The 15,650-nt window shown below is 46.1% G+C and overlaps 1 protein-coding gene across 1 annotated transcript in view; it reads right to left on the bottom strand.

The window, feature by feature from the left end:
• TPCN1 (two pore segment channel 1) overlaps positions 1-15,650 on the bottom strand; it is a 41,800-nt gene that overhangs the window by 6,152 nt on the left and 19,998 nt on the right. The window contains exons 3-19 of the mRNA XM_009069608.1: positions 14,472-14,648; positions 13,456-13,569; positions 13,082-13,212; positions 12,448-12,536; positions 11,830-11,864; positions 11,163-11,221; positions 10,286-10,385; positions 8,585-8,701; positions 7,488-7,612; positions 6,199-6,247; positions 5,933-5,996; positions 4,891-4,935; positions 3,801-3,857; positions 3,657-3,710; positions 2,177-2,249; positions 1,859-1,966; positions 593-664 (exon numbers count right to left, since the gene is read on the bottom strand). Of these exons, the coding sequence (XP_009067856.1) occupies positions 593-664; positions 1,859-1,966; positions 2,177-2,249; positions 3,657-3,710; positions 3,801-3,857; positions 4,891-4,935; positions 5,933-5,996; positions 6,199-6,247; positions 7,488-7,612; positions 8,585-8,701; positions 10,286-10,385; positions 11,163-11,221; positions 11,830-11,864; positions 12,448-12,536; positions 13,082-13,212; positions 13,456-13,569; positions 14,472-14,648 (1,469 nt within the window). The remainder of the gene's footprint in view (positions 1-592; positions 665-1,858; positions 1,967-2,176; positions 2,250-3,656; positions 3,711-3,800; positions 3,858-4,890; positions 4,936-5,932; positions 5,997-6,198; positions 6,248-7,487; positions 7,613-8,584; positions 8,702-10,285; positions 10,386-11,162; positions 11,222-11,829; positions 11,865-12,447; positions 12,537-13,081; positions 13,213-13,455; positions 13,570-14,471; positions 14,649-15,650) is intronic.

Raw genomic sequence — 15,650 nt, 5'->3', positions numbered from 1 at the left:
TTTTCTGTTAAACAAATGTCTCTCCACAGTTTCTTTATTAAAGAACACCACACACTGTTTCTGCCCTCTCCACATCCTTGGATGCAGGGAATGTGCCAAGAGCAGAGCTCTCTAGCCAACACACTCTGCTCAGACCTCCTGCAAGGCAATCAGGGCCGAGGATGCCCCACTAAAACACCAAGTTACTTTGCCCCACCTTTCAATAATGCTCTCAAGTAGCTCTACTGAGGACAGGGAAACATCTGGGGCTGAGTATATTTGTGCCAATGTTCCTCCCAAATGTGTCTCCCCTCTTAGCAAGAGCTGGGATGGGGGAGAAAAATTGAAACAAGCATTGACTCTTAGTTATCCTCCTAACACAAAAGTGGGAGGAGGCCCAGGGTGCTGGAGTGCTGCTTATCATCTACTGCTCCAAGAAACTGGAAGATTAACACTCCACTGCAGCACAGTGAAAAATCAGTAATAACCTACTGACAGATCAGAGCATAAAACCCTTTAGCAGGTTTGACAGGGCCTTATCCTGACCCCAGCCCTGGACACTAAACCTTCACTGCCCTCTCCCCACCATCACCCACAGAGAAGAAGTTGGTACCTGGCCATGCGGGGAAACAACTCAAACATTGTGTCCAGGACGTTTCTGTAGCGTTTCTTCAATTTAAATAGCCTGAAAGGAGAGGTCAGGAGTTACTCATACACTGCAGCTTTCCTGGTGTTGGGGGGAACAGTTAAAGGGAGAATCCCAACTTTCTGTACCTCCCAGGTCAATAAGGTTTCCTAACACCAAACTCACAGGTTCTGCTCTTGCTCAAGGGGTCTCTGCTCACCTAACAATGTCCTACTGTCCCATCTGAATGTTTACGACACATTCAGCTAAGTGTTTATAGGATTGAGGGTCTCAAGAAAAGAAGTCTATGTCTTTTTACACAGCACAATGCATAAACAGCTATTTAAATCCTTCAAACTAGTCCTGTGTACAGGGTCAGGATTCATTCCTCCTTCCCTCAGACACAAGCTTTTCTGTGTTTCCCCCATGACCCAATAAAAACTGATGAAAGAAAACTACATTGTGCCTGCTAATTTAAGATTTGGCAACTCCATCAGCCTTTACAGAGAAACACAGCTGCCAAACACAGGCTTTGGCAGGGGAGGAACAGGGAAAACATTATTTTTTTTCCCCCTTGAGTGTCATAAAGTGTTCTTTAAATCCTCACTGAAGAGCTAAATTACATTAGCTTGTTTTTAACAAAACATTTGGCCTCAAATCCCTTCCTCCTATGGCTCTCAAGGCGTTTGTGAAGGTGAATGTACCTCGAAATGAGAGGGTTAATCAGCCCCAGCTCACTGAGCTGCAGAGAGGTTACAGGCCATGGTCTTGCTTAAAGTGTGAGATGCAGTCAGAGCAGGGCTGCACTTCACCCTAGAAAGCAGCATCCTTTGAAAACTGTAATTTCTGGTAATTCAATGGAAATTATTAAACTGGCTCAGACCGTCTCACCCTGACAGAAGAGCTTTTCTCTGAACAGCATCAGACAATTTAGAGGAGGTGTAAGAACCCCACGAAGGCAGACACAGGATAATCTGCCCCCAGTAAATCCCTTGATCTCTATTAGAGATCAGCTTAAGCTCCAAAGCACAGGGTTTCATATCCCATCCCAAGTTTTTGTTATCATTCATTTTGATAACTCTGGCTAATCTCATTACCCCACGCAATTCCTGTTTGCCATGGTCACATACCCACAGAGCAATCCTTGCCCTCTCCTGGTAAGGAGCTTGGTCCCCAATGGGATTGATGGAAAACAAGCCTGCCTGTTTTCTCCCACCTGCTCTGTGGATTCCCCCCTCAGCCTTCCCACCTCACCTCAGCAGCTGGAGGGGTCGCAGGACCACAATGAAGTAGAATGGCTCCATGTTAAATGCCAGTGCCATGAGCCCCAAAAATGCAAACAGGGTGACTGAGAAGTCAAAGCTGGAAAGAAAAATAAAATAAAATAAAATAAGGGCAATGATTTATCACTAGTGTTTCTGCAGAGAAGAGGTATTGGTGCTGCTCCAGCCAAACGAGATGCACGAGACCAAGGGCAGAATGATAATAACCTGCTGATGGCCTTATCTACAGGCTTAAAAACTCATCTCAGAAGTTGGTCTATGTAACCCAAAAGCATGAGTGTGCACTTACAGATTCCATCCTGAGGACAGGTACTCCACAGGCCCCAGCCCAGTGGTCTTCAGGAGCAGCTCCACACCATAGACTGTAAGACAAGGACACAGCCACGGTCAGGAATGAGCAGCATCACAGAGAGGGCTCATGTGAAGGTTTGTCCTCATGGGTGTGTGGTGGTTTTAGTACAGGACTTCTCAACAGAGCTTTAACAGCTCCCCAAACATCCTCCTTATTCTCAGTGAGATGCCAGAGAGACATGTCCCCTCCAAATCAACATATTTTCCTGTATTTGTGGTGATTTCTCTCCAGCACAGTCTACCAAACACTTAGCTGGCTAACATGCTATAAATGTTGAGGGACAAGACCCTATAGGAAAGGTCAGAAAGTATTGTAGGGAATTCAGTCCTGCCTGTTTATTTCCTTTTATCTCAGTGGAACATATCCACATCCCATAGCCTACCTGTGACCTGCAGGGAGAGATCCTTTCAAGGAAGAATCCTATACTTTCACCCTGTGTCCTAGCAGCACTGCATGGGGCCTGTAGGTTAAAGAACACCATCATAACAAGATGATGCCCTGTACATCATCCCAAAATCTTTCTTTTCAGGTTCCAAGGAGGGGGGACTGGGAGAGAAGCAAAGAGAAGAGCTGGATGACAACATCCTTGTGAAAAGAGGAATTGCAGAGTACCTCTGCTTTCAAACTTCTGTAACAAGTGCTTTAAAGACTAATGGCCAGGGAAGCACTAGATCTATCCAACAGTCAAATAAGAGGTATCAACCTCCCAGAGAACCTTCTGCTGCACTACTAGACAGTATTTCGATTCAGTGGAGCTATACTTTGTTTCTCTTTGAGTAAGAGACACTGACAAAAGGGAAGGGAATTGTGCAGTGAACCAGCACATGAAGATGTTTATACCTGGGCTGGAAAGGAAGACTAAGGTACATGTTCATGCAGGGGATGATATTCAGTTAGAAATCTCAGCATGTCAAGTAGCTCATCCACTCCTTTCAGTCTCCTCAGCATGTCCCTGCACTCTGTGCTCCACCAGGCCTGCCTTGCTGTGTGTGGCAGAGAGCCAGATCGCAGCTGCAATCAGATCAGAGCTGGGAATACCTCCTGGAATAGCTGGTGCAGCACAGAGGAACATGAGCAATTTCCCACAGAGCCATTACAAGTCTGGAAAGCTTAGCACTCCACATGCTGTGCCTGACAAACGAGGCTTCTCTGCTCTCAGGGCTAAAGTCAGCCTTAGGAGTCACACAGCAGCTTTTGCAGAGCTGCAGCAGAGGTAAGAGGCTCCCAGACAGTGTGGCACAGGGAGCTGTGGGACAGTGCAGCAGTGCCCACGTGGGGCTCTCTGGATGCTGACAATTCCTGCCAGGCACAGCATTGTTCTGGATAGAGGCTTCACACCTGTGGCTGAGTTATAACTTCAATTCCCCTCTCAGCTACTCATGAAAGCACACAACACTGCTGGGAGGCATCAGCTTACTTGTGAGGAAGACTATGTAGCTCCATGGGACGTTTCTGGAGAAGAAATTCCCTCCTGCAAGACACAAGAACAGCTTTCTTTAGCCTTCCCTTTCTTCAACCCCTCAGCATCCACAGGCAAGAAACAAGCTGTGATGTTTCCTACCTTGCAGCATAAAGGTTTCAACAAGAATCCAAATTCCATTCACAGCCACCACAGTATCTGGAAAACAAAGTAAAAACCCATAATAAAACCACTTCTGGGTCAGAGGACATCCATTTCTCTGGAAAACTAAAAGGTACAGTACAGGATAAGTGGCAATGTCATTTGTTCCAATTCAATAAACTAACTGAACTTATCAATTGGAAGAGACTTCCACCCTGACTTTTCCCAGGCCTTCAACAGATGCAGTGCCTTTATCTTAGGAGGAAACAAAACACTAGTCTGAATAATGATCAATCATTTTTAATCATAATTATCTTATATTCTGCCACGTTATTAGCTGTGTATTTCAGCTTCCTCCTAGTTCTGGAACAAGATCTTGAGATCAGCTGGGTCTCCAACAGTGCAGGACAAAAGGCTTTTCCACTTGGATCTATCACTGCTCCCCAGCATTGAAATCTGAAGGTGCTCCAGGACTTCATTTCCCTCAGATATCCTCCCTCCACCTCACCCTCTTCAGTGTAGCATCTCAGTTTGCAAAAAGACTTCTCCAACATTCAAAAAACCCCAAATTACTGAGTAGGAGATCATTTAGAGCACAGCAGGTAGCACCACAAGGAAGCACTCTTTCTCCTCTGGAGAACAGGAGCACAGACTCATTCTCACAGGCAGTACAGTTGCCAAGCAATCCCTCCAGCAGCGAGGACGCTTGCACCTCCCTGAGTGCAAACAGAATGTGGTTGACTAGCAAGGCAGTTCCTCACCCAACATCCTTCAGCTGCAAGATAAAAACCCCAAGGCTTGGGAGATATGAGCATTAACCTACCTAAATACAACAGGCTGACTCCTACAGCACCAGACCCACAGATGTGTTGGTTAGTGAACCAGGGAGACTCTTCAGAGCAAGAGCTGAGTCCAGGCTGTGGCAGTGGTTGGTATAAGCAAGCAGTTCCCTCCATCTCCAGCAAACTCCAGAATTTGTACATGAGCCTCAGCCCACAGCCCAGGCCCCACCACACCAAGTCTTTGGAGGGCTGGCAGACACAGCATGCCAGAGCCATGTGAACAGAGACAGCTCATTACTTGTACTTACACATAGTGTACTGGAACACACGGGACTTCACAAGGATGTTGATGCCTGCATGAAGGAAAGTACGGCAAAACAAATGTTTACATGATCCTCCATACACAGATTCCTCTATCTTCTCCCTAGAGGCATTTTTCATACCAATCCTCAGCACAGAAGCTAAACAGATTGGCAGATAATTAGTTTTTACTTCTTGGGACCAAGTTCATATATCCTTTAGACTTTAGCTGCAATGAATTCACTATCCTTAACCCCTGAAGTGCGTTTTGTTGTTTCTGTATACTTGTTCTGGGGTGTGGATGGAGGCAAATACAGCTGCTGAAGCACTGTCCATGATATGTTGTCTAGGAGGGTTGGGAGCATCAGCAGAGCTGTGCAGGGGTCCTGTGGCAGCTGTGTGCTTGGATCAAGATAGTGTTAGCTGTTCCCCGTGAGCACACAACACCTCAAAAGAACTGAAGTAAATTCTTGAATTCTGAATGGCTACATTCAGTCAAGAAACTTAGGACATGAGAGCTAAATCACACTGGCAATCAGGTTACACTGATGGGTGTTTCGGACCTTTTCCCCTTCCCAAGGACCTGTACAGGTGCTGCAACCACATCTTAGGACCAGGAAGCCTAACAGCTTTTGTGAAAACTCCACAATCACTGCTGTATGGGATACAAAGAAACTCTAGAAACTCTTCTGGATTCAGCAATCATAAATCCCCACCCAACCTCTGTGCTGAAAAAGGAATACAGCCCTCCAAGACCTCAGGGGCTGGTTCACTACACAGCTTCTGCCAAGAAGTCTCTTACTTCCAGGAAGCCAGGGTTTGGGTGTGAGCACAGGGAATATTTACATGGCAGAAATCTTCTCTGGAGACTCTGAATACAAGGCTCTGGCCTTGGAGGCTCCGAATGCACACAGAGTTGGTTAGTAGGCCTTCCCCCTCAACTGGTTACCAGGGACATAAGAGAAAGTCCCGTCACAGTGCCCTGTCTTTGTAACGAAATGTTCTTCCTGTTAGCTGAGCACATGCTGTCATGAAAACACAGCCTGTTACCTTTAAAAATAAGGAATGCTGTCCGTGGAAGGTCATCAAACCAGTGCTCACGGTTTCGTTTTGCCTGGAAGCAGAACAGCCACAATCAGCAGCAGTTCAGTGCTACATCCATACAAAGAAAAGGGCAGGGATGGAGACCCACCTAATCCTCATCATCTGCCTCTTTCAGATTGCCTTTGTTTCTTACCCAGCTTGTTCTAACCACTGGCCTCCTTTGCTCTCCCTCCCATACACACTTCCCCTCTCCTCCACCCAGTAAGACTTACCTTCCATTTTAAGCCAACAACTTCATAGAAATTGTAAAATTCCTTTAGACTGAAAAACAGAAAGAAACATCTCATCAGAGCCTTGGAGTTGACTCAATCCTTAATTGTCCTTGTCAGGTATCACCAGTAGGGAGTTCCTGGAAGTTATTAACTCCTTATTAGAACTGCAGCCACAGCTGACAGAACTCAACACTGACCTCTTCCCAGTCTGTCCAAAGGTTCCTGACTGACAATAGCCAGAATCTGCTTTCTGTAATGCTTCAGCCCTTAGAGAAAACTCAAGACTCTACAGAACTCCATAATTTTATCACTAAGAGGAAAGACCTGAGGTTTAGATGCCAACTCCAAGGGACAGAGATTGCACTACTCTTCTTGAAGAAATCTTGGACTGTCTTAATTACTTGTATAGTCCTTGTCTAACATCTTTGTACATTTTCTTTTCAAGGTAACAATGAAGTTTGAAAAGGACATGAAAGCAAAGAAACTCATGGAACATGAGTGCCTGTCTAGGTGCTTGGGGTCAGGTCTGTAACAGCTTTTAGGTGTCTGAAAGTGAGGATGCTGAACTTCTCAGATTCTTACTGGTTTCATTAGGTGCCTAAATTTGAGAACTCAGTCTTTCTCCCATGCCATTTTCAATACATCTCTCTGACACTTGACTTTAAGGAGAAGCATTGGCACCAGTTTCATGGAGGACTCACTCTGAGCCTGTCTGTGGCCAGAACAAAGAAAAAGAAAAGAAGGTCTCCTGCTCTAATTCCCTCTGCTTCCTTCTTGGCTGGAGTTAGCTGCACCCACCCAACAGAATGGCAATTCTCTGCCTCATAACACAGAGGATGGCAGTCCTGAAAGCACCAGCAGAACCAGATTTTAATTAACAAAACCCTGGGGGGGGACAGCCAGCTGCTGGAGAAAAGCAAAACTTGTTAAGCTGCGAGGCTGCGCTGTGTGCTGAAACGCTCCTCACAGGCTGCTGTTCCCCAATTTCTGGGTCCTCTTCTGGCAGGGGAGTGGGAAGCAGATCCTGCCTGCAAGTGCCAGCACAGCGCTGTATCCACAAGAGGGCACGCACGAACCCCATCACCTCCGAAGGAAAACCTCAGCTCTCAGAGTACACACCCCTCCAAGCTCACTGCTTCCCAGAACAAATCCTTTCAATGGCAGAGCTCTATTCCCACATCCCAGATAACATTCATACCATAAACCCAGCCATCCTCTCTGAAGCACAGCCCAGCTTCACGGATTGGAGCAACCTCCCTGCTCTGGGTGCAGCTGGAGCACCATCCTACCTGACTAAAGGAGTATTGCTCTGATTCAGTGCTTTGAAGGTGAGATATCTCTCCCTGGCACACATCCGGGGCTTGTAGAACCGCAGCAGCCCTTCGAAGTGCTTGAAGGAAATTCCAGACGGCCTCTAGAAACAAAGGAGTGTTGGCATGAGCAGTGACATCAGGCAGGAACACACAGAGGCTAGGGCATTTAATTCTCACTCTGGATTTGTTTGAAGCAGGATTTCCTACATTATAACTGAGCCCCCAAAGTACCCTAAGCTATTACTTTAACCTACCAAACTTATCCCAGGGCACAGAGATCAGAAAGCTCTCCTGGCAATCAGTCCTTCCAGCAAATGCAGAACTGTTCCCTGTTGCACCATCACCTAAGAATTGTCCTAGGAGACACCCCAAGCAGAGTTCTATCCACCTTCTTGGGAAATTAGCAGACAGCCTAACAGATCCCACTATGGCACTTTTTAAAGACTTATCAGCTATGTGCACTAAACACCAACCAATCTACTAGAAGTGGGTTAGTTATTTTTGGGCCTTATTTCTCTTGCTGCTCCACAAGTTAAGCAAGTAATCAACCTTCTCCCCTAACTGCTTGTCCCTGTAAAACTTGTTTGTAGAATCACAGAATCATCAAGGTTAGAAGAGACCTTTAAGATCAAGTCAACTGTCCACTCAGCACTACCACTGTAACCCCTAAACCACTAAACCATATTTGCAGGTGAATTACTTCTGTTTCTGTACCATTTACTTGTGTAGAATCTAGTACTGTACCATATCTTCACTTGTATGACCCACCCCTTCTCTCAGTACTGGTGCTTAAGAAGCAAGTCCTGAAGTGGCCCAGATTGAATCAGCGAGAAATCAACCACCACATGCACTCCAGAACAAATTTCCCTTATTATATCAAGCCACCTCCATGACCTCACATGGGGCTGAAATTCCAAGTACTCTGGTTTTTCTCTGGAAACAGATATGAACAAGTTACATGAATTAAAAACCCAGCAGCTCCTGGTGAGTGTGATCAGAGTGAACAGATATAAATCACCTTTTTTGGAACAAGCCCTTTAAACCTTGCAGCCCAGGGGTGCTGTGAGTGGTACCTGCTTGGTGACCAGCAGGCGATACGCGTGCTGGATGGCCGTGCGCTTGTGCAGCAGCAGCGACTTAAACTTCCTCTTCTCGATGTCATTGAAGGTGTCAAACACAACAGCAAGAAGCTGAGAGACGAGACAGGAGAGAAAGTTGTGGTTTGAGTCTTATACTCTGTAGATACCTGAGCAAAAGCTTCCCAAACAGGCAGCATCATAGAATGTCATGGGGTTGGGATGGAGCTTAGAGATCATCCAGCCCCAACCCCCTGCCCTGGGCAGGGACACCTCCCACCAGATCAGGTTGCTCAAGGCTTTAGCCAACCTGGCTTTGAACACTGCCAGGGTTGGGGTAGCCACAGCCTCCCTGGGCAACCTGTGCCAGTGTCTCACCACCCTCACAGGAAAAGATTCCTTCCTAATATTTAAACTAAATTATGGAGCTTAGAGATCATCCAGCCCCAACCCCCTGCCCTGGGCAGGGACACCTCCCACCAGATCAGGTTGCTCAAGGCTTTAGCCAACCTGGCTTTGAACACTGCCAGGGTTGGGGTAGCCACAGCCTCCCTGGGCAACCTGTGCCAGTGTCTCACCACCCTCACAGGAAAAGATTCCTTCCTAATATTTAAACTAAATTACCCTCTTGCAATCCCATTACTCTACTCCTTGTCGTATCACTCCAGTTCCTAACAAAGAGTCCCTCTGCAGCTTCCCTGGAACCCCTTCAGATCCTGGCAGGTTGCTATGAGATTTCCACACAACCTTCTCTTCTCTAGGAACCCCCCATCTCAGGAGGCAATGAGAGGCATTGTTTTTCACTGACTGAGGCAGAACGGAGTCAGCAAGGGCCTGTTGGTGTAAGGGATCCCACAAAGGGATCCCCAAGCCCATTGCACACACACTGATCCACCTTTTGGAGGAGGTCCAGATATTTCTGGCCTCCCAGCACTCACCAGTGGGTTTGAAGAGCTAAGGCTAAACCACACACATGCCAACAGACAACAGTATCAGAAGGTTTATTAAAAGCATCCTGATCTGTTTCTGGAAAGCAGATTCTGAGGGCTACTCTCTGCACTCACCCTTCCACTGGAGCTTTGGCTAACACATGTCTAAGCTAATCCTCCTCATCTAGGACAGAAGCAGTGAAATCCAAGCTCATCACAAGCATTGAATCACTCACCTTGGGTTCCAGAATTCCTCAACTCCTTTGGCAAGCCCTTTTCCACCACCCACACCCTCTCCTGAGTTGGCCTTGGCCCTGCCCTAGGTGCTGCAAGAAGCAGAGCCAGCACAGCAGCTGTGCTCACACACTGCAGTGATCAGCACTCAACTCCTGCCACACTGAGTAATTCCATCCTCTTCAAACTGATTTACAAAGTATTTCAGGCAAGCCCAGATAATAAAATGCCATTTTATGATAAATAATTAAGACAGAGAAGGACAATAAATTTCATGCAACTGAGTATGTCACTCCAAGCACGATATTAATGTGAGAGAAGTGGAAAGATGCTCTTATCATTTGGTTTGCTGTGATTTAGTTCAATCCCTCATGGTTAAACATTAAAGAGGCCTATCTGTAGCAAAGCTGCCATTTCTATTCTGCCAAAGGGTCTGAGATTATTACAGAGCAGTTTGGGGAATGGGGCAGACTCTGTTGGGAAATGAGCTCCAAATTCAGGCATAGAGAAGTCAAGTGCTTTGCTGGGGACTCACCAAGTTCATGATGAAGTACAGTTCAATGGAGAGATACACAATGAAGAAGACACAGGACCAGGGGTTCCGGGCATAAGATGGCATCATCACATCAGGGAAACTGCAGCCAAAAGGACATAGGTTTAAGCACCAAAGAGCTCATGTTACACTTCCCACCCCATAGGCAAGAGGCACTGGTGTGTGTCTATAAACTCCCATCCCAAGATCTGCACATTTCTGCAAAATGTGGTTGCTGATGACACAGAACTCTGTGCCCACCAATGAGCAGCAACAACATGGAGGTATGCTGAAAATCATAAATATGGAAAGCACATTCCTTGCACATCCCAAATACCAAACAGGATTTGTGGCTAAGGGTTGTGCTTTGATACTTAGCAACAGCAGCAGTACAGCCTCAGTGTTAAGTGTTGCCACCTCAGATTTATTCCATCCTTTACTGATTTCCTAATCCTTAGAGCTCTCCCTGACAGCAGATCAATATTTACCCTCTGTTGTTACCCCAGTTTCCTAACAGATAGGTGAACTGAAGAACAGGAATAAGAAGTTACTTCATAATAGCAAACTGCTGGCTGACAAAGGAGCACAAATAGAAACTTTCCCTTCCTGGACCAGGGCCTAATGAAGCTGTTTCCCCCCTTATTGCCCTCTCAGTGATGAAGCAGTCTGAGTCTTTAGAGATAACTCTGCAGCTGAGGTCACAGTGCCCTAACGCAAAATGAAATACCACTTCTTCCCATGCAGGCTGACTCTGAAAATCTCTCTCTCATGCAGAGAAAAGGGGTTACACTTGGAAACAGAGCATTCCTCCAGATAAACTCTTGGCTCTGCCAGACTTTGGGTCAAAGGGAAAGACTGAGCTAGAAGAGCATGAACTTACTTTGAAGTGGTCAAAAGCACGAAGAGATTCACAAGGCTGTTCTCCAAGGTGTTGAAGTACTGAAAGAAAAAACTCCCATGACAAAACTCAAGCAGAATTTCATAGGGACATTTGATTCAAAAACCAACCCATCCACCTGCTTGGATACAGGCCCTTCTACAGTTCCCCGATTCCCTCCCTAGGGAAAGGTACTTCAGCACTGGTTGTTTCTAAAGCTCCCTGAGAGATGGCATGTGAAGGGTTAAAACAAAAGCTCATCTACACACTGTGGTAGTAGTCACTCCCAGCAAGCCACAGACTGGGGAGCAGAAGGAACTCTGGCTGCTGGACATGACTGTGGCCATGGAAGCAGCTGAGCTTTCATCCAGACACCTTCCTCCCACGGAGACAGTGGCAGGTGGCTCACTTGACTGGATTAAGACATCAAGAACAAGGAACAACTCTGTGAGTGTTCCCTTTGGGACACCCTGTCTCTGAGGAAGCTCCCTGCAGAGCCTTCCTTACCAGTAGAGGATAAAGCAGGGTGACACTGCCAGGCAGCCTTGGACCAGGTGGCATTTGGCCTCCTGAGCATCAGACAGAACAAACTATGTCTACACTGTAATGTTTGAGTCTCAACGATGCCAAATGGGACTAGAGCTGCAGCTGAAGAAACCAGGATACTCACCGGATCCGAGTGGTTAGGAGAAAACAAATAAAAACCTAGAGAAGCAGCACAGAAGGGAGAGGAGGAGAGAAAGGAGAAAGGGGGAGAGAACAAACAAAAATAGTCTGTTTAATGTCAAGCCATAGAATAGCAAGTCTCAGTTTCCAAAGAGAAGGTCACACTAAGTCCTCTTTGACACCATGAAGACAAGAGCATCTGGAAGGCCTTCTCCATAGAGATTTGCCAAGAGATGTATTGGCATTTCACTGATCCTTTAGAAAACAAACTTTCAGGGGATGGTTTGGACTGCAGCAGGTACACTGCAGACATGTGCATTTGTGGGGGTGTAGACTAAACTGACAAGATTGAAGAACAGTTGATGGAAGGAGAACTTGAAAACACACAATACTGACTGTGCTCTGGTAGAGGTCAAAAGGACCTCTGTCTCAAAAACACAGTTTCCAGATTTTTTGGATCTTTAACTATGCCTTCCAGATGACTGCGGATGAAATGGGATAAATGGAAGATCCTGGCAAGACTCTGAATCTGATCAGCTTTCTATTTCTCCAGGCTGTTAGTGTTGGTTTTGGACAATAACTGGTTAAGAACATCACTTCACCTTCCATAAATACAACTTACCAAGGATAGCAAAAATCACCATGAAGAAAAGCAGGAGGAGAAGAATGTCAATAAATGGTGGGAGGGACTGGAAGATCTGCCGCAGATTTCTGAAAAACAAGAAAACATTAATAAACTAGAAGTTGCACATTTACTCCTCCAGGTTGTCAGGGGAAAAAAACCTCAACCGTCACCACACTATACTTGAAGGCCTTCTTCCCACTCCCTCCAAGGATTAAAAGTAGAAAGCTTACTAAATTCAGATGGTTTCCAAGCTACCCATCTGTCCTTTGCAGTCAGCTCTCAGGTACTGCAAACAATACTGATGTCACCCTGTCAACTCTGCTTCTCCAGACTAAAGACTTTGCTCTGTGATTCACTGTGCAGTTCACAGGCAAACCAAGGAGCAGAGACAATGCAGCCACATGCACGTGTTGGGCTCTCTGAGGTGGTTTATATAGCCACCCAAGCACTGTGTGAGCACATCCAGAGCACCACAACGGGTACACTTCAGACACAGTGAAAAGATCTCCATGCTCTGAAATGCCCATGTGAAAGACACTGATTTTCCTGGGATGCCTTGCAGGATCAGAGTGCTTTTCATCCAGCCCAGCCCCAGGCATGACAGCAGAACACCCAGCCAGCTGAGCATCACCTTCTGACAGCCCCACAGTAGCGGCAGTCCACCAGGAAGATGCAGCGCAGGGCCCTGGTGATCCGGACGTGCGAGGTCTGGCGCACCAACACCACGATGGCCTCTATGAACTGCACAAACAGCACACAAGTCTGCAAGAGAGGGGTGTAATGAGAGGCACAGCTGCAGTCTCCTTTTGGGAAAGGCAAAGCTCTGACTGACCACCTGTTTATTTGGACACTCTAAGGATGGGAGGTGTCCCTGAGAGATCTCACATGAATCATTTGGCAGCTGGGATACACGGCTATGTCATCTCTGCTGCAGTGCAGGCCAATTCTGACTCTGGTTCTTTGGTTCTTGAAGGAGAGGCATTTACAATCCAACAGACAACTTACCTTTACCATAGTCCTTTTGTGCCTGATGAAGGTATGGAAGCCCAGCCACCTCATCTTCATCGAGAGCTCAAAGACGACCACGATTAACGCGAAGAGCTCCAGGGTTGCATGGACCTGGCACAACACAGGTTTGATTACAAACAGCAGCACAGCAGAGGCCACACTTCTGTCCCTCCTTTTACATGAAGCAGGTGAGTTTGACAATAGCCAAAGGGCCCCTTCTCCGCTGGAAGATGTAAAACACATCACAAAGAAGATGACAGTATTTTCTTAAAACATCAGCTTTAGTGACGACTTAAAACCCAAACTGAGTTGTGCATCCTCATTTTGAGGAGCACTTTGACCCCAGGGTTGTCAGGGCCATTCCAGATCCCTGGAATAGTCTTAGGGTACCACCAACAGCTTCACAAGCAGCTGCAGATTCTCTCATAAGCAACAGCAGCTCTTCACACTGTGCCTGACAGCAGAACCTCATGAAGTGGCTGTGAACTGACAACAGTGCACACCACCTTGTGTAACCCTTCTCTCAACCTCACTTTGTGAAGGTTGGACATAAAACTCCATGTTATTCACACACTCATTAAAGAATCCTCACAACACTGGGAGGAGAGGACAGGAGAAGGTTTAGCAGCCTGTCCCAGGCTGAGATCTGTGTTCCAGGAACCAGTGGTGGTGCTGAGGTAATGGTACCAACCCTGAAAATGACTTTAAAACACCCTGTCAAAGCACACATTACTCAGTTATCTCAAGGAAAACCACACACTTCTGTCACAAAATTTAAGAACTGCACAAATTGATAATATGAAATAAGTGTCACTTTTGCTGTGGTCTGTGCAGATCAGATAGAAAAAGGAAGTTTTGCTGGTTGGCCTATCTGCTGACAAGGCAATCGCAGGACAAGCCAGGTGGGTTTATTCCTCTTACTGCCCCCTCCTTCCTTTCTCTGATAAGCCTTCTTTTTCCTCTTACCCACGCTGCAAAGCAAACACTTCTTCATTTTGCCCCAAAGTACTTACAAAGATGCCCAGGCGGAGCATAGGAACCGCTGGTGCCTCGCAGAGAGACAGCAACAGGAGCAGCAGTGCTGTGCTCAGCTCCATTAGGTAGAAAAGGTGGTTGTGTGCAAAGAGGTAGGCAGCGAGTGCTTTGGCATTTTTGGGGTGAGTGAAGAACTTATCATTATTTTCTCCTTCCTAGGGCAGAAGGAATAAAGAAGAGAAGAGCATTAGTGACTCTCAGCACTATAACAGTTTCCACATGAAGAACACAGAGTTTTATAAGGATTAGATATGATTCCCAACAGACTATTCCCACTTAGAGCCTGCTGTTGATCTGTTTATTGAGGAATGAACTCTACACACAGGGGACATCCCCTTCTGTTGATAAGCATATCTCAGTAATGAAACTTATTAATATCCACAAACCCCTGCTTCAGACACCCTTGAGCCCTTTCACCATGAGGAAGAGAGCTGGAAGAGTTTATAAAGGCAGGCAGAGAAACTTTAGTCAACATCCCAACATAGACATAGTACTTCATTTACTTGCAACTGCTTCCACATGTTTACAGACTTATTTGATTAAACTTCTCCAGGACAGAACACCAAAACATCCAGATAAGCTCCAGGGCACCTGGCTGACAGTTGCTCCTCCTTATCTTGGCTTTGTAAAATGTCCTGGGAGAAAACACTGGAGTACACACAGTGTTTCCTGCTTCAGGAATGTGAGACAGACTCCATAAAAAATTAACAAGTCTCTATGCTGATTTGTCATTCCCTCTTAACTAGAAAGCTTAATTAACATTAAAAGGTCAGATACTCCATCTTAACATTTTGCCTACAACTGATTTTTAAACAGGTACATTGTCACAATTTTTACCTCTAGGATGAAACTTAGTTTGGGGAGAATTTAGAGGGTTTTCATGCAAAACCACCCAACAGCTTCTTCTCTTTCTCGAGGCAATGGTTTTAGCAACTCACAGGAAACTTGCTGCCTCTTGGGAACCATCACAAGAGATCGTTTTTCCCCAGCTGGGACACACAGATGCAGAAGAAGTAGTAGGTTTGTTTTTAAATTAACATCTTTCCAGGCAAGCAATTACTGTAAGGACAGTCAGCTATTACTATCAAAGCAGAATAACTGATTGCAAATGGATAATGAGGTCAGGAAACTCTCCTTTAGGAAGTGAAGTATTCTCC

Source organism: Acanthisitta chloris, unplaced genomic scaffold, assembly GCF_000695815.1.
Source record: "Acanthisitta chloris isolate BGI_N310 unplaced genomic scaffold, ASM69581v1 scaffold11142, whole genome shotgun sequence".
Taxonomy (NCBI): Eukaryota; Metazoa; Chordata; class Aves; order Passeriformes; family Acanthisittidae; genus Acanthisitta; species Acanthisitta chloris.
This window is presented reverse-complemented; position numbering and strand designations above follow the sequence as displayed.